General features: G+C 43.2%; 1 protein-coding gene across 1 annotated transcript in view; it reads right to left on the reverse strand.

Annotated features, from left to right (window-relative positions):
• The window catches only part of MSH2 (mutS homolog 2), an 87,525-nt gene that overhangs the window by 21,150 nt on the left and 48,118 nt on the right, over positions 1-18,257 (reverse strand). Inside the window, exons 9-11 of the mRNA XM_063123885.1 lie at positions 3,688-3,811; positions 1,908-2,058; positions 1,664-1,761 (exon numbers count right to left, since the gene is read on the reverse strand). Coding sequence (XP_062979955.1) covers positions 1,664-1,761; positions 1,908-2,058; positions 3,688-3,811 — 373 coding nt within the window. The remainder of the gene's footprint in view (positions 1-1,663; positions 1,762-1,907; positions 2,059-3,687; positions 3,812-18,257) is intronic.

Consider the following 18,257-nt stretch of genomic DNA (forward strand, 5'->3'; position numbering starts at 1 on the left):
TACCTGATGAAATGCCTCTCCTGGCCTGAACGTACCCAGGCACTACAATCAACATCTGGTGATGGTGGGGCCCTCTGAGGGTGGTGACAAGGGAGAGGGCCGTTTCAGTGGTGGCCCCCTGACTATAGAATGAGCTCGCTCCCCACTCAGGCCCGCCTAGCGCCAACGCTGTCATCTTTTCGGCGCCAGGTTAAGACTGTCCTCTACTCCCAGGCATTTAATGGCATATGATGGGGCATCTAAGCCAGCCATCTAAACAGATCTAGTATTCTAATGACACTGTTTTTAGTTGTCTAAATTGTTTTAAATTTTGTATATTTGTATTTTTATGCTATATTTTATGAAGAATAAGAAGAGGAGGAGGAGGAATCAGCCATGCTGATGGTTTGGAAACTGTGTTTTTTAGCTCCTGTGCCCAAGTACTTAGATGGCCACTAGACCTGAGTACTCATGCAATCTGGAACATCTTGTTTAAGAGAAATCCATAAGCCATTCTATTTGTTTCCATCCCTATCTTTTCCAAAAAGATAGGATGTTGCTGTTTATGCCTCAATTCACCCAGAAAAAAGCTCACTCTGGTACAGCTGCAAGACAAGTGAACAGAAGAGGCATTTGGATTACAGGTGCTTGAATCTATATCCTATTTATGAACCCAGGGGTTCTGTGTGGGCACTGTTTGAGGATGCTTAAAGGCGAGCAGTGATGCAAACTGTCAAATTAAAAACACATTTACCAAAAAATAATACTGTGACAAAAGCAGCACCCACGGGCTGGCAATTCCTGCCAGTCTTAAAGCCCTCTCCAGCCACTGGCTGAGCTGCTGTGACCTCACAAAAAGCCTGAAATTCAGCGCTGCTAGAGCACTCACTTCAGTTTTTAGACACAAGACCATTGGTCAAATTGCTATGATGGAATGTCAGCTCATGGAATGTTCATTGAAAAGAGGCACTGGGGCTTCCTTCTATGGCATTTGTGCCAAACTCTTGTGGTCGATATTCTTTCACAAAACTAAAGGTTGAACTAAGCACTGTATAATCTTAGAGGAAAAACTAAACAGAGTTCAGCTTGGGGGCGTATCTCAGTGTCCTTCTCAGTTGATGGAAGGGATGAATTTGGAACCAACATGTTAAAAATAAGAACTTCTCATGAATTTTTGCAAACTTTCACAAGACGTTTATGTAAACACGTCTGCAGCCTGTTACTTCAAGTAAATTTGGTTTGGAAGTCTCACTGGTTCCAATGGAACTTCCATGCAAGTAGACGTATGACTGTATGCATGCAAAATGCTTTCCTGAATTAGCCTAAATTGTCCTGACCTGACACATTTCAATGTTATAAAATAGAGACAATTGACTTATGCCCCCCTTCCTAATTGATGTGTGAGAGGATTAAAGGGAAGAGATGTCGAAATGTCCTTTGGAACAGGTCTGACAGTGCTCCTGTTCTGAAGACAAGCTAAACCACGGTGGCTAAGTATTTTGAGTTAAACATTATGGCTTAGCGTGTCGTGTGAACCATTCCTAATCAAGGTGACTACATAACCACGGTTTAAACACACTCATTAACCATTAGCTCCAAAAGGGTTAGTGGCCTAACCATGGCTTAGCACGTTGTCTGAACAGGCCCAGATTCAGGTATAACCATAGCCTTCTGCCTTCCTTACCTGATGCAACATTGATTATTTCTTTAACAACAACATCCTGCATCTGTTCATACTCTTTCCTGCTCTTTATGTATTCTTCATTGATCTCTTTCAGTGGGCTGCACGTGAACAAAAACACAAAACAATAAATATTTGCAAACTTCCACAAACTTCCATCGTAACTCTTCATTAATTTACTAGGCAGTATAGAAATTACTTTGGCCGCCATTTCAATGTAAAGGATTGTCCTCTGCATTTCACCTACTTGTTGGAGAACTTCACTCCGTTCTTCTGGGTTTCCAAGATCTTATATTTCAGATTGTTCCGCAGAACCTTCTCCTCCTTGTAAGTAATTCGGAAAAAATGCCCAAATTGTGCATTGCATTCTAATTTGATGCTCTTGCCAGCTTCCAAGCCTGTTCCATGGGAAGAAATGTGGGGAGACAGAATAAAACGCATGACTGATTGTGGCATTATAAACACACAAATCACATTTTCATTATCCCCACTCAGTGAGTCAAATTTCTCTCTTGGCTGGCTTTCACTGCTTGATGTTGTACCAGGCCACCTGCTGAGAAGTTAACTCATAGTCACAGGGCTTGGAACACATCCTAACACCTAGCTGGCTTGATAAGGGAGTTAGAAGAGGTGCTTTAAGCTGCGGGTTTCCTTACAACACAGGGATGTCTAAAGGGAAACACCATACCACCGAAGTTCTCCCCAACTGGCAAGGGGAATGGGGGGCATTCCAAAAGGGTCATTTATTGATCTACTTGGGATTGACAGAGCCATCGCAGAGGATAAATGAATACACCTGCCCCTGCCTTCCCCATTTCAAAATTACAAACCTTCTAGGATTTTGCATTGCTGCTGTTTTTATCTGGTTGAGCTTTTATATTGTATTTTATATTATGGTTTTATACTGTTGTTTTATACTTTGAATGTTTTTAATTTTTGTGAACTGCCCAGAGAGCTCTAGCTATTGGGCGGTATATAAATGTAATTAATAAATAAATAAATAGGATCAGGACTGCCAACCTGTGGGTCTTTAGGAGCTGCTTTATATTCCAAACCACCCTCTCCCAGCCTAGTGCTTTCCAGATGCTTTGAAATGCAACTCCCATCAGCCCTATTGGTCGGGCATGATGGGTGTTGTAGTCCAAAACACCTGGAGGGCATCACCTGGGGGAAGGCTGCTCCAGACAGTAGTCTGCAGCCCAAGAAGCATCCTCTGCCAGCCGCCTAACCAATTACTCCACACAACCCATAATGATACTGGCTGATTTAGCAGTAAAGACCTCGCAACTGTAAATGTGCAAGCTTGGGCAATGCATATAAACCCCAAAGTTAGATGCAACACAGAAACACTTTATAGATTTTGTGAAGCATTTTATTTTCCTTACAAAGCGACACGGGCAAACATGAGCATCTCCACCGTTTTCCGGCTTTCAGTCTTCAGGGCACATCTTCTACATCATCTTGCATGACGAAGGTTCCCTGCATACCTGCCAAGGAAACCTTGAGTACTGCAGAGGATCCTGGGCACGGTGGGATATTCTACGGCAACCTTCCTTAACCTGGTGCCCTTTGAATGTGCTGTATTCTAACTGCTATCATCCCCAGCCAGCCACACTGTGAAGTGATGGGAGTTATCATTTAACATATGTAGGAGGCACCAGGTTGAGGAACGCAGATTTAGAGTGTACGCTGAATTCAGTCAGAGTGCTGGCAGGGCCTGCCGGGTTTCATTCAGGAAATTAGAGTGGACCTTAGAAGAGACATCCAATTATCCCATGGCTTTACATTACAAGTAAAGATAAAGAGTGGTGAACGAGCCATTTTCAAGGAAGCTCATCCACCACTTCTCACTGGGGAGACCCCGATAAACATCCAAGAACAGATTTCAAAGGAGCCCAACACAGCATTTTGCGTTGAAATGTGAGAATGTGAAACATTCTTGAGCATCAGATTGGGGAAAGGCAATTTTGGAAAAACAACAACTCTAAAAGCACTTTGTAGAAGAAACAGATCCCATCCCAACATACTTAGTTCCCTGGCTGCAGTCTTTAGCACGCCCTGCATTTTTTCCTCCAGTTTATCCATATTCTCTCTCAACTCAGCGAGGTTCGAATCAATGGAAGGTTTCACGAGGTATTCGTGGCTTTCCACCTGGGACACAAGGGAGAAAATGTTCATGGAAGGTTTCAAAAGCAACCATCAAAGATTCTATAGCCATATTTATCTTGTCAGAATTGAACATTTAAAAATCACTGGAATGGGTAGCACCCAATGGTGTCCAGCCATAAGCGCTAATGACATTGTGCCAGCATATGCCAGTGACATAACTAGCATAGTGGCAAATGTCTGGTTCTTTCCATCACACTAGTTCCACTGTGCAAGTATGTACACTGTTACACTACAGCAGCAGCATTAGAACTAGCAGCCTGGCACCATTGGATCCTTCCCAACGTATCTAGGGTTGGTCATACTTAAAGTAGACCATTAGAATGAATGGTCTAATACATCCCATTAGTTCAAGTTAAAATAACTTCAGTTAAGCACCCCATGTGGCACCCCGGCTGTGGAATGAGCTCCCCAGAGAGATTCGCTTGGTGCCTACACTGTATTCCTTCCATCGCCAGCTGAATACCTTTGCATTTTCTCAGTATTTTAACACCTAATTTAACTTACATTTAAACTTTGCTGTTTTAATTCCGTATTTTAATCTATATCAATTTCTGCTGTGTGGTTTTATCCTGGTTGTGCTTTTTATACTGTATTTGTGTTTTTGGACTGTTGGTTGTTTTATTATGCTTTTCATGGTTTTAATTTCTGAGAACCGCCCAGACAGCTTCGGCTATTGGGAGGTATGAAAATGTAATAAAGAAATAAAGAAAGAACATAAACCCCATTAAAAAACGTGGTAGATGATGATGTTGGTTAACAACATTTATATGCCGCCCCATAGCCGAAGCTCTCTGGGAGGTTTACAAAGATTAAAACGTTGAACATTAAAAATCAATATACAAAGTTTAAAACCATAAAAGCATAAAAACAACAAAAAGACTTTGATTCACTCGATCTCAGTGTCCAAACAAAATATTCATGAAAGGTACGTTATGTCCACAGAATGCTCCATTTGGTCCATTTTGCAACCCAAGGAGTGATCAGCACTTTCAGCAAAAATCACATGGCGAAGTCTTTGGGAGAGGGGGGACTCTGCCATTACAGTGTATGTTTTTGAATGCCCTCTCACAAAAACTCCATGCATATTCAAAATTAGCACATCAGCAGGTTAGATAGGGTGACCATATGGAAAGGAGGACAGAGCTCCTGTATCTTTAACAGTTGTATTGAGAAGGGAATTTCAGCAGGTGTCATTTGTAAGACGTGCGAAAAGAAGGAAAACTCCATAGGGGAGTAAAAAATAAGCCAAAGGCAAGGGCGGAACCAAGGAATCGTCTACAATAATATTATTAGTAAAAGGTTTATTAAAGTGCCAGGTGACCATATGGAAAGGAGGACAGGGCTCCTGTATCTTTAACAGTTGTATTGAGAAGGGAATTTCAGCAGGTGTCATTTGTATGAATGCAGCATCCGGTGAAATTCACTCTTCATCATAACAGTTAAAGCTGCAGTAGCCCTGCCCTCTTGACCAGATACAAAAGAGGTCTGGGCTCCTCCAGCTTTAACTGTTGTGATGAAGAGGGAATTTCACCAGGTGCTGCATGCATACAAATGACACCTGCTAAAATTCTTTTTTCTTGACAACTTTTAAAGTTACAGGAGCCCTGTCCTCCTTTCCATATGGTCACCCTAGGTTAGAACAGAACTTTTCTCTATCAGCTTGCTTGTGAAGGTAGCCCAGGGTTGCCCTACAGCACATTGCACTTCATCCAGGAGATGAGAGACTGCATGTGTAGGGATGCAGTCTCAACTCTTCTAAATGTAGGGATCTACTTAAAGCGAGGGAGTATTTTAAAAAATAAAAAAACAAATTCCCCACCTGCAATCTGAAGTTACATCATCCAAGAAAGAATTTTTAAGGTGGTTTGTTGGCTCTTGGACTCATGAATAACACCACCACCCTTCTCCAAAGAGCAAACGATTTGGAATACAGATGAACTTTGTATGCCCATCACAGTGAATCTAAGTCTAGTCTAATAAGGTCTCAGTGGCAACAGTGAGTTTATTCAGGCTGCCTTTGAGATATCTAAAAAGAGCTAACAGCAAGAACACATGGAGTGCATATTGCTACACACACTGGAGAAATTCAATAAATCATTAACACAGTATTTTTTTACTGGTTGTAATTATTTGGTTGTAATCCTTCAAAAAATAAAACGAAAAAACTTTTCCCTCTCCCAGTAAAGTTAAGACAACACTACTAGCTCCATATTGTGGGTGGGAAAACCAAGACCATGAGAGATTGACTTGTCCACAACCATGTACAGGCAAGATTCGAACTAGGGACCTCCTCAGTCTCTTAACCACTGTGCTATACCAGCCATCCAGTATTTCCACCCTCAAAAGGTACTCTAATGAAGTCTTTTAATCAGGAGAGGGTAATGCCATTTATCATAGAATCATGGAATAGTAGAGTTGGAAGGGGCCTATAAAGCCATCAAGTCCAACCCCCTGCTCAATGCAGGAATCCACCCTAAAGCATCCCTGACAGATGGTTGTCCAGCTGCCTCTTGAAGGCCTCTAGTGTGGGAGAGCCCACAACCTCCCTAGGTAACTGATTCCATTGTTGTACTGCTCGAACAGTCAGGAAGTTTTTCCTGATGTCCAGCTGGAATCTGGCTTCCTGTAACTTCAGCCTGTTATTCCGTGTCTTGCACTCTGGGATGATCAAGAAGAGATCCTGGCCCTCCTCTGTGTGACAACCTTTTAAGTTGGAGAGTGCTATCATGTCTCCCCTCAATCTTCTCTTCTCCAGGTTAAACATGCCCAGTTGTTTCAGTCTTATGGATTATGGTTCCCCTTTTTGTGGCAATAGACAGCTCCAGTGAATTTGGCATTTCATTGCTGATAAAACACTGCAAGTTTGAGGAGGGCCCTGGCAAAATCCCTTCTTGTGGGCTGCTCCCCTGCTGGGCCTAACTGGCAATGGGCAACAGCAGTGCTCTAATCAGAAACAAGAGGCTAGAGCCACCATTTTAACTTCCCATAATGCCCCACCATAGTGTCTCTCTGAGGCATTGTGGGAAATTTAAATAGTGGTTCAAAGACCCAACTACCCAGTGCTGATAAGAACACCAGGGTGAGCTGGGGGATTAACGGCAGGCAGATGTCAGTGACAAATTCAGCTTTTCAAAACTGTGTTGTGCTTTTTAGATCTTAGTGCTGATGTTGGTTTTACTTCTTTTTACTGCGCAGCTGTTTATTTAATTACATTTTTAAGCTATGTTTTAATGTATATCTTTGTTTTTAGCTGTTTTGTGAACTGCTCAGAGAGCTCCGGCTATTGGGCGGTATAAAAAAACACAATAAAGAAATGCATAAAGAAAGAAATATGCCGAGGCAGGGCCTAGTAATGGGGCAGGGCTCAGAATTACAATTGCTTCAAACCACATAGCACCTATGAAGATCCCCAAGTCCTTTACGGAGTCGGGAGGGGGAATCGAACTTAGTGTGGGGACACGGCCCATGCGAGGGAAGATCAAGCAAAACCGTGTTCGACCCAGTCCCTTCTTGGAGTCTGGCTTCTGTCACTTGAGCGATAAACAACCACAACAGGGATCCAGGGAAATCCCAAAGCCAATATGACCTAACTCTCAGGCGTCAATGTCACTCCAAGCAGGCTGCCAGCCGGAGAGACAAGTAGACAGGCCTACCTGAAGTGGATGACATTTCAGGAAAAAGCGGGCGGATGAGCTGCTGAAAACCATCCAAGCTGTCAGGTCTACAGCAGAGTCAGCCTCTCCACCCCGTCCACTCTCAAGACCGATTCCTGGTGACTCTGCTAGGAATGCAAACTTCCAGACTAGGTGCAGGCCATCAGCTGAGCAAGTCTTATTCGGTCATCTGCTCAAGCTGCTCGCATTTTGGTGGGTGACAAAAACCCATTGTATTTAAGAAGGCTTTTGGTGGGGGGGGGGGGATCTTGGCTTATTTATTTATTTATTTCATTTCTATACCACCCAATAGCCGGAGCTATCTCGGCGGTTCACAAAAATTAAAAATATTCAAGTATAAAACAACAGTATAAAACCATAATATAAAATGCAATATAAAATTGTATTGGCTTGGATTGTATATACTGCTACTGCTTTGAACTACTGCTGATTCTGCTGTTTTTAGGCTGAATTTCATTGAATTTGATATGAATATTTTATCTCATGTTCGCATTGTGTCCAATTGTTAAAAGGCAAGGTCTAAAGATCCAGATGATGGTGAACTGCTCTCCTCTGAACACACTCCAGCTTGTCTACATCCTTCTTCAATTGTGGTGCCCAGAACTGGACGCAGTACTCAAGATGGGGCCTAACCAGGAGGAACCTATGCTTCTATTAATGCAGCCTAAAATAGCATTTGCTCTTTTTTTTGCAGCCACATCACACTATTGGCTCACATTTAAAGATCCTTCTTGCTTGTAGTATGGCTGAGCCAGATATCCCATTAAGCCACGATGGTTAATCAGCCATCATGGCCAAGTGGAGCTTCCACCATTATAAGCTGTGTGAGAATACTGTTTTCAGACGGGAAAACAGCATGGTAACCGCCCCCTCTCCAGATGTGCTTGAGTACAAGCCCTGTCCTCATAGAATAGTAAAGTTGGAAGGGTCCTATAAGGCCATCGAGTCCAGCCCCCTGCTCAATGCAGGAATCCATCTTAAAGCTCGATCCAAAGGGAGAGGCGGGTAAGAAATTATTATAATATTATTATTATTATTATTATTATTATTATTATTATTATTATTATTATTATTGCATATCTGACAGATGGCTGTCCAGCTGCCTCTTGAAGGTCTCTTGTGTGGGACAGCCCACCACCTCATTGGGTCATTGGTTCCATTGTCGTACTGCTCTAACAGTCAGGAAGTTTTTCCTGATGTCCAGCTGGATTCTGGTTTCCTGTAACTTGAGCCCAATATTCTGTGTGAGCTCACAGAACAGTTCCCATTCTCCCCAATAGGGTGGATGGGAATTGTATTCAAGCACATCTGGAGGGGGCCCAGTTCGAGAAGGCTGCAGTACACGGCCACGGTTTTTGCACCCTGCTTGCGGGCTTCCCAGAGGCCTCTGACCAGCCGCTGTCACAAAATGGATGCTGGACCAAACGGCCCTTCAGGCAAAGTTTTTACATGGAAACCCAACTTGCATTCCTATTAGTGACATGTCAGAGCAGATTCAAAACAGAACGCGCACCCTCCTGGGGGCTGCCTTCTGCTTGGAAGAGTATCTGTGAAGAGATGCAGCTGTTTCCGTGATCGTTTTGTCACACTGATGTTTTCACATCTACCCAGCAGGGACACATTAGCGAAAGAGAGGATGGGAACGCAGAGGTGGCCGACCTCATTCCCAGGATGTCAGCACCACCGCGCAGGGAAGGAGTACGGAAGATGAACCAGCCAGTGGAAAAGTTCATCAGGCTGCTTCTCCAGAGCAGCCTTCTCAACTTGGTGCTCTCCAGCTGTGTTGAACCACAGCTCCCAGAATGTAGTCCAGCACATCTGGAGGGCTCCAGGTTGGTGAAGGCTGAGCTAGAGAGTCACAAGGGAACCCGAGAAATAAGAACCTGAGAAGCAATTCTGCCAGGCAAGAATTGTTCCTCTCCTTCGCAAAGTGGGTATTCACAGGGTTGAACTAGCGGTAAAAGGAAAAAAAGAAAGACTAGAAGAAGGCTGAAAAAACATCAGCCTGGCCAAGCATTAGCTCTACTGCAGCATACAGAAATATTTCAAACAGGGCTAGGAAGCTCAGATAATCCAGGTTCCCGGACCGCAAATGTGTGACAGCCACACCCAACAGGTTGAGAAACGGAAAGCCGAACACAATGATCCACCGGTATGCTTTGCGGCTAGTTCTCATGATCGCTATTGCTTCTCTAGGGCCTTGGGAGCGAGGTGGCTTCTATTAATAATGAAACATTTGGAGGTGGAAATGCAAGGACCTTTGTTCACTGCAGGTAGCTGGAAGTCTTGGTTGTGGCGGACAATGCTCAAGACTTCCCAACCACAAATTGTTTCTTACAAACGATTCAAGACACTTTGCTCCTGTAAGGTATAAATTCACCATTCCTGAGGATCTCTGCTATTATTTTCCTTTTTAAAAAATGGCTTTCGTCCTCAAAGTGGCATACCCACCAAATTAACTCTTCAGAAGTACTTCCCCCCGCCCCCCATATCCATGCCATATCAGAGTATGTTGGGCTGGGAGAGTGGGCGTCCAAATGGCAGATGCGGTTCAATGTAAGCAAGTGTAAGGTGATGCACGTTGGGGCAAAAAAAACCCAGCTTCAAGTATAACCTAATGGGATCTGAGTTGGCAGCAACCGAACAAGAAAGAGATCTTGGGATTGTGGTGGACAGCTCAATGAAAATGTCCACCCAGTGTGCAGCCACTGTAAAGGCAAACTCCATGTTAGGCATTATAAGAAAAGGAATTGAGAATAAAACGGCCAGTATCGTACTGCCTTTATACAAATCTATGGTGCGACCACGCTTAGAGTACTGTGTACAGCTCTGGTCACCACACCTAAAAATATTATAGAGCTCAAAAAAGTGCAGAAAAGGGCAACTAAAATGATTAAGGGGCTGGAGCATCTCCCCTATGAGGGAATGTTTCATTAACTGGGATTGTTTAGCTTGGAAAAAAGGAGGCTAAGGGGAGACATGATAGAGGTGTACAAAATTATGCATGGGATGGAGAATGTGGATAGGGAGGCATTTTTCTCCCTCTCTCAAAATACTAGAACCCGGGGTCATCCCATGAAGCTGATTGGTGGGTGATTCAGGGCAAATAAATTTATTTATTTATTTATTTTATTACATTTTTATACCGCCCAATAGTCGAAGCTCTCTGGGCAGTTAAAAGGAAGTACTTCTTCACACAGTGCATAGTTAAGTTATGGAACTCACTACCACAGGATGTAGTGATGGCCACCAATCTGGATGGCTTCAAAAGGGGGTTGGATAAATTCCTGGAGGCGGAGGCTATCGATGGCTACTAGCCCTTAAGGTTGTGTGCCATCTCCAATATTCAAGGCAATAAGCCAGTTGCTGGAGAACATGGGTGGGAGGGTGCTGTTGTAACCATGTCCTGCTTGTTCATCCCTGGCTGATGGCTGGTTGGCCACTGTGTGAAGAGAGTGCTGGACTAGATGGACCCTTGCTCTGATCCAGCATGGCATTTGTGTTTAAAAAAATGAAAGCAGCTTGCTTTGTTTTTTGATTCATTAATTACAAATAAAAGTCTTTCCACATCAGGTACCTAGTTGCATCCATTCCAGCACAACGACTTGCCCACAGATAACACATCAAAATACCAACTAAAGGGAGTCCTAGATATAAAAAGCAACTCTGCACTTGGAGGAAGCTCATAGAATGTGTTTGCAAAAGCAAAAATCAGAAATCATCTTCTATTAAATCTAGCCCTAGCATTTTCTTTTAAGATAATTTTTCTTTTAAGTCCATGGTGGCTAGTCCTACGATTCCTGGCAAGGTCTGTGTTAAAAAAACATGTTCAAAACAGCCATCACGTCAGGGAAATGGGTTTCTTATACACAACACTGCTGAAAAATGAGAGGGGGGGGAAAGAGACCCTCAATTTTACTAGAAGCTTTGGGGGGAATTATAGTAAGAGATGCAAGCCTTATATCCTATCAGCTACTTGACTTCACTCGCAAGCCTGTAAGGGTGATAAAAAAAAAATGATTATGAAATCCCAAAAAGGATTTATGTGCTTTCTGTACCTAGCCGTGTTATATTCTAACCTGCACTGCAGCAAAACTAAAGTCATCTAGAGCCTGCAGGAAAAGGGAGGGGGGGATGAAGCTTTATGATCACGCTCCACTATCAGCTCCTAGAGAGAAATCCTTTGTTTACTTGAGGACCAGGAAGAGCTGAATGCCAACACTGCATAAGTCAAAGATGCTTGGGAAAGTGCAAAGTTAGACCTTCCGAAAGAGAAAAATAAGTTGTGTAGGAGGGGGAGCAAGACCTCCCCTTACCCCTCTCTCTCTCTCTCCCCTGAGGGGAGGGTGTGTGTGTCAGGATTGGATTCAGGGCATGTCATTTCTCTCTCTCTTACTTCCACACACCCCTTGCACTCCAGCACAAGGGCACCACACACGCTTTGCATGCAGGTGTTTGTCAGTCGCTGCCAGTTAAAGGGTTCTCTGGCAGCAGAACGCGCGCCCCAGATCTTGGAGAGCTGCAGGCTCCATGGACCGATGGTTTAACTCTGTTTCTTGTTTTAATCGGCTGTTTTCATCTTAGCACCATGTTTTCTTTTTATTGTATTTCAATGAGAATGTGGTTGGTGTGTGTGTGTGTGTGTGTGTGTGTGTGTGTGTTTTAAAAATGCGGTAAACTGCCTAGAACAGCCTTCCTCAACCTGGGGTGCTCCAGATGTGTTGGACTGCATCTGGCTGGGGCATTCTGGGAGTTGTAGTCCAACACATCTGGAGCGCCCCAGGTTGAGGAAGGCTGGCCTAGAAGAATGTTTGTTATCGGTTGGCATATAAAGATTGTAAATAAAATAATAAACAATACAATGCAACTTAATCAGGCCATTATGTAACAGAGTTGATGGGCAACTGGAGGATGTATTCTGGACCCTGTCTGCGACCAGGGACAAACGGGCAGCGAGTAGCTTTCCAACGCTGCTGCTGTATTCACTGCTGCTGCCGAATACTCGCTCAAGGCTCGTTAGACAGTATTGCGGACCCTTGGGTAGAGATGTAAAATTTCCAGAAATTTTGTAGCTATATGGGGAAAAAAAAAGGTTTGTTTCTGGGAAAAGGACTTAAATCAGGAATACTTTTCTTTTAGCATTCTTTACAGATCTAAAGTGTTTTTGTTGCTGTAGAACAGCCTTCCCCAACCAAATGCTTCCTAGGTATTTTGGACTTCAGCTCCCATATGTGTGCTTGTGGTTAGAACTATGTTTATTGGCCACTACAGCATCTAATCAAGAACAACCCCAGAAACACAGGACTCCATAGAAGAAAACCCAAACTGTCCAGAATGCACATTTTCTTCCATGTTATGATATGGTGACTCTGCTCACATGTTGAGAAACTGAGCATGACTTCGAGCATCCCTAAATGTCTATCAGTAAAACATACATTAGATCAATAATATTAATAAAGAATGGAAGGAATAACAGTGCCAGAAGTGTTAGAGAAGATTAAAAAATATATGCCCCCCTTGGCTTCATTATTTCCAGAAATTTTACTTCTCTAGTCTTTTTATAAAAGTCTCCTTATTACGTATTTTTTTGGAAATCATTGTGGGAGGGGAGTAAAGGCTGGGTAACAATATAGAAACACCTTGTCTTATATTCAACAAGAAAATATTTCATAATCCAAAGCTATTTAATTTTTCCAAACAAAATCAGTGACCACATTTCTTCTCTCCTCTTGGTTCTATCCGCACCTACTCTGACATTTAGATCTATTCTGATGGTAAGAATAAATGCTGCCACTCAAACTACCTGTTAAGTCTTGAGGCTTATTTATAATATATTAATGTTTCTAAATGCATAAGTATGTTGATCAACAGATAAACAAATCAATTGTACAGCTAATGCCTGGAGCCTGCCTGTTAATACTCCATGTAATGGAAACCATCTTTGAAAGCCACTGCCACGTGGGCTGGATGATGGGAGTTGCAGTCCAACACATCTGAAGTGCACCAGGTTGGCCAAGGCTGTCCTAGAGGGATGATGGCCATTACATTTTGAAAAGAGAGAATGGTGGTAATGGTACAGAGAACATGGATCTGATTTAGACTGGGCCAATGTGGATAATTCCTCTCCACACTCTGGCTCATTTGTGTTATGGTTTAGTTCCCTATCCATCCCATTTACCTACATGGACATTAAGATAACTATACAAAGTTCTTCTTCAGGTGCTCCTGCCAAATGAGGTGAGGCTGCAAGAGAGAGGGCCTTTTCAGTGGTGGCACTCCGTTTGTGGAATGCTCTCCTCTAAGAGGCTCACCGGGTGCCTACACTGTAGTCTTTCTGGTGCCAGGTGAAGATCTTTTTTTATCACAACAGCTTTAGCGCCTTTATTCTGCTGGTAGTTTTAATTTGGTTTTATGATGTTATATCGGTTTTATTCTTTGCTGCTGGTTTTATTCTGCACTGTTTTTATTTTGTTTTAATGTTTGTAGTTCCTGGTTTTTAACGTTCTGTACACTGTCCAGAAAACATCAGTTATTGGGTTGTTTAAAAGTACAGTAAAATGAATAAAATAAACACGTCTGACCCAGTTCCACTATCCCTGGACATCCCAGTGTGGGCGTAAGATTTTGAATATGACCTACATGCATAAAATTTGATATGAAGAGGCACAGATTGTTTACCAGATGGAATCCATAAATCAAGCACATGGTCTGGGTCTGTATGTATTGGATTTTACACACATTCTGACTGTGTGGATGTCAGAAGCAGAACGTCGGACCCTCACTTCCCAACCACGCCATTGGAGGATCGGGATCAGATATCGTCCAAGTCATCCTATTGCTATTTCGTCAACGCATCTCCAGTAGGGCTGGAAAAATCTCCTGCCATAAACCCTGGAGAGCTGCTGGACAATACTTGTCTAGATGGACCAAAGATCTGACTGAGTGATCCTGTTCAGACAACACGCTAAACCATAATGATTAAGTGTTTTGAGCGAAACGTTATGGCTGAGCATGTTGTGCGAACCATTCCTACCAATGGTGGCTACATAACCACGGTTTAAACACGCACACTAACCACTTGCTGCAAAAGGGATAGTGGCCTAACCGTGGCTTAGCGTGTTGTCTGAACAGGCCCTTTAAGGCAGCTGCTTTTGTTCCTAGTATAGAGAAGTATCAGAAGCCCATATTCAATTTCTTCAGCTCTGTTCTGAAATTAGGCTATTGACAGTGGGTTACTATACACTTAGAACAAAAGCAGCACGGCAATTATAAAGTCCCGTTTCAAGAGAAATGAACTACATTAGTTGTATGCAATGTTAGTCTTGCTTAGATTAGACCCACTGAAATGAATGGGACATACGTTAAATTAACATTGGATACAAGTCCAGATTATAATAGTTAAAGCCTGGGTAAACAAGGACGTTGTAGTCAAAAGATAACAGAAAAAGACACTGAGTGAGCCTGTTTGGGCTAAGCATTCCCCGGATGTGGTGATACTTCAGTCCCTTGAAAGTTGTAGGGCTTTCAAGGTTAATATCAGCACTTCGGATTGCACTTGGAATTGGACCAGTAGCCAGTAACGTTGTTTATGAACTGGTGCAATGTGTTCCATATGGTCTACCAGTCTCACATACAGTGCATTGCAGCAGCCCCAGTGCCCACCGAAACCTTGCTCCCTGCCCGTCTTGGTTTTAATTCCATTTAAGTGTTTTTCAGTTATGCATTTATTTTTTCCCCTGGGAAGCTGGCATGCTGCAAATCGAAGGGCTGACCTCCAGCGCCATCTTTATTTGCATTCCAGAGTGGTTTTGTGTGTTTTGGAGCTCAGGTCCCAACCTCTGCCTTTTACTTAGGTTCTTGGGCAAGTTTTATTTATTTATTTATTTAGAATGTTTATATACCGCTCCCGATTGAAAAATTTCAGAGTGGTGTACAAGGTAAAATAAAAATAAAAACAGAATAAAACCGTTAAAACAAAATTTAAAAGAAGCAAAAACAGAAATCCAAGGCTGCATGTTAAAGAAAGGCTTCTTGGAATAAAGACGTTTTCAGGAGGCGCCGAAAGGAGTACAAGGTTGGTGCCTGCCTGACCTCCAGAGACAGGGAATTCCACAGGAGGGGCGCCACCAGGCTGAAGGCTCTTCCCCTGGTGGATTCCAATCGGAGGCGTTCTCTCAGGTATATTTCTTCTAGTCCCAACAGCTGCCTTCTGGGAAATAAGTGTTTTGTGACTGGCCGTGCCTAAAGGGCGAATGCCACCCATGGCAGTCAATTGGTGAGAGTGCCTGAGGCACTCTCTCTCAAAATTCTACGTGTGTCCACTGACCGAAAGAGGTTGGGGGGCCCTGAGTAACATTATCAGGATATTATCAGAGCATGGTTAGCAGCCAGACTGTTTCTATCACCTTCCTCTAGTTAATGCTGGCACACGAACTGAATTTCACAGCACAGGTATCTCCTAGGCATCCAAAGGCAGCCAAATCAAAAAGCAGCCCCAAGTGGTGCTTCAGAGGGACTGCAGCCACCTCCAGAACAAGCTGAACTACTTACCCACAATGCTGTTGTTTTTCCCTCCATTTTACAGATGGGAGTTGCAGTCCAACACATGTGGAGGACACCAGGATGAGGAAGGCTACTCTATGAGGAAGACACAGTCACCTCCCAAGAGCCTGTCCAGACAACACGCTAAGCCATGGTTAGGCTACTAACCCTTTTGCAGCAAGTGGTTGGTCAGCGTGTTTAAAACATGATTATCTAGCCATCACGGTTAGGAATGGTTCATGTGACACACTGGCCTGGTTCAGATAACACACTAAACCATGCTGCTTAACCACAAAATGGTTAAGGGAATGCATTAACCTTAAAAGAGCACCTTTTATCAGCTTAGGCTGATATACCAACTACGCCCTTATCTGGACAGAGATAGCCTAGCTACAGTTAACCATGCTCTCATAACCTCTCGTTTGGATTACTGCAATGCTTTATACGTGGGGCCGCCTTTGAAAACGGTCCAGAAACTTCAGCTGGTACAAAACAGGGCAGCACGGTTACTAACAGGGACTGGCCGGCGAGATCATATCACGCCAGTCCTTCTACAACTTCATCGGCTGCCAGTCCAGGTCCGGACCCAATTCAAAGTGCTGGTATTAACACTTAAAGCCCTAAACGGTTTGGGGCCAGGTTATTTGAAGGAACGCCTCCTCCCAAATGTGCCTGCCCAGACCTTAAGATCATCCACAGGGGTCCTTCTCCGTGAGCCCCTGCCGAAGGAAGTGAGGCAGGTGGCTACTAGGAGGAGGGCTTCCTCTGCTGTGGCACCCTGGCTGTGGAATGATCTCCCCAGAGAGGTTCGCTTGGCACCTACATTGTTTTCTTTCTGTCGCCAGCTGAAGACCTTTTTATTTTCTCAGTATTTTAACACCTAATTTAACTTAAATTTAAACTTTGCTGTTTTAATCTCATTTTTTTTGCTGTGTGGTTTTATTCTGGTTGTGCTTTTTATATTGTATTTTGTATGTGCGTTTTAAATTTGTTGGTTGTTTTTATGCTCTTCATGGTTTTAATTTTTGTGAACCACCCAGAAAGCTTCAGCTATTGGGCGGTATAAAAATGTAATAAATAAAAATAAATAAATAAACCATTTTGTGGTTAAGCAGCATGGTTTAGCGTGATGTCTGAACCAGGCCACTATGTTATGGTTCACACAACACACTAAGCCATAATGTTTAGCTCAAAATGATTAACCATCATGGTTTGCCGTGCTGTTAAACAAGGTCAGTGTCGTGTAGTGGTTAGACTGTTGGATTAGGACTCGGGAGACTTGGGTTCTAGTCCTCACTCAACCATGAAGCTCACTTGGGTGACTTTGGGCGAGTCACTGACTCTCGGCCTAACCTACCTCACAGGGTTGTTGTGAGGATATAATGGAGAGGAGGAAAAGGATGATGTCCACTGCCCTGGGGTATCTGGAGGAAAGGTGGGAGATAACGACGAGAAACAAATCTCTCCCTTTTTTTTTGTTTCTCTCCCAGTCCTGTCAAAGTTTAGAATGTAAGTTCTCAGAATCAGGCCCTTTTTCAATGTTGTTGTCGTTGCTGCTTACTCTGTAAAGTGCAAAGTACACCAACAGCACTTCATCAATAACAGTAATAACTAGATGTTACATAATGCAACATATCTGCGGCTCTCTAAACCTCAGCCCATAAGCAGGAAGTTTACTCAGCACAGGCTAGCAATATAATTTGGTTGCTATGGTAACCTGTGGCTTTACCATACTCTATTAAAGAGGAGAATGATAGATCCTTACAGCTTTCAATGCTAAAACGCAAGCTCATAAAATCTCGACATGGAAAACTCTGATCTCTTGCACCGCGGAAAGTTTACTGTTCCGGTAACCACGGCTGTCCCTCCAACATCAGGTTTAATTAACTTCCATGGGTTTGAAAAAGCTAACAAAACTTGGCAATGCGTGTTTTAGGAGGCTTTATTAAAAATATCTACTTTGGTGGGTTTTTTCTTTAGAAACCAAAGAGTGTAAACAACCCATTTACATCCAGCAGTAAAGCGAAGAGAAGCTTCAGAAGAGAAACCGAGCAGAGGAAGACTAGTCCTGAAAGCAAGTGGGAAAAGAGCCCTAACCGTCTCAGGAGTTTCAGCTCCAACTAGAATACTTGTATTTGTCTTCACAAGTTCTGGATCTCCCATTTGAGTTTTTTCCCTTTAAAAAGGGGCGGGGGGGGGCTGGTTAGTGGTAG

This window comes from Elgaria multicarinata, chromosome 4, assembly GCF_023053635.1.
Source record: "Elgaria multicarinata webbii isolate HBS135686 ecotype San Diego chromosome 4, rElgMul1.1.pri, whole genome shotgun sequence".
NCBI lineage: Eukaryota > Metazoa > Chordata > Lepidosauria > Squamata > Anguidae > Elgaria > Elgaria multicarinata.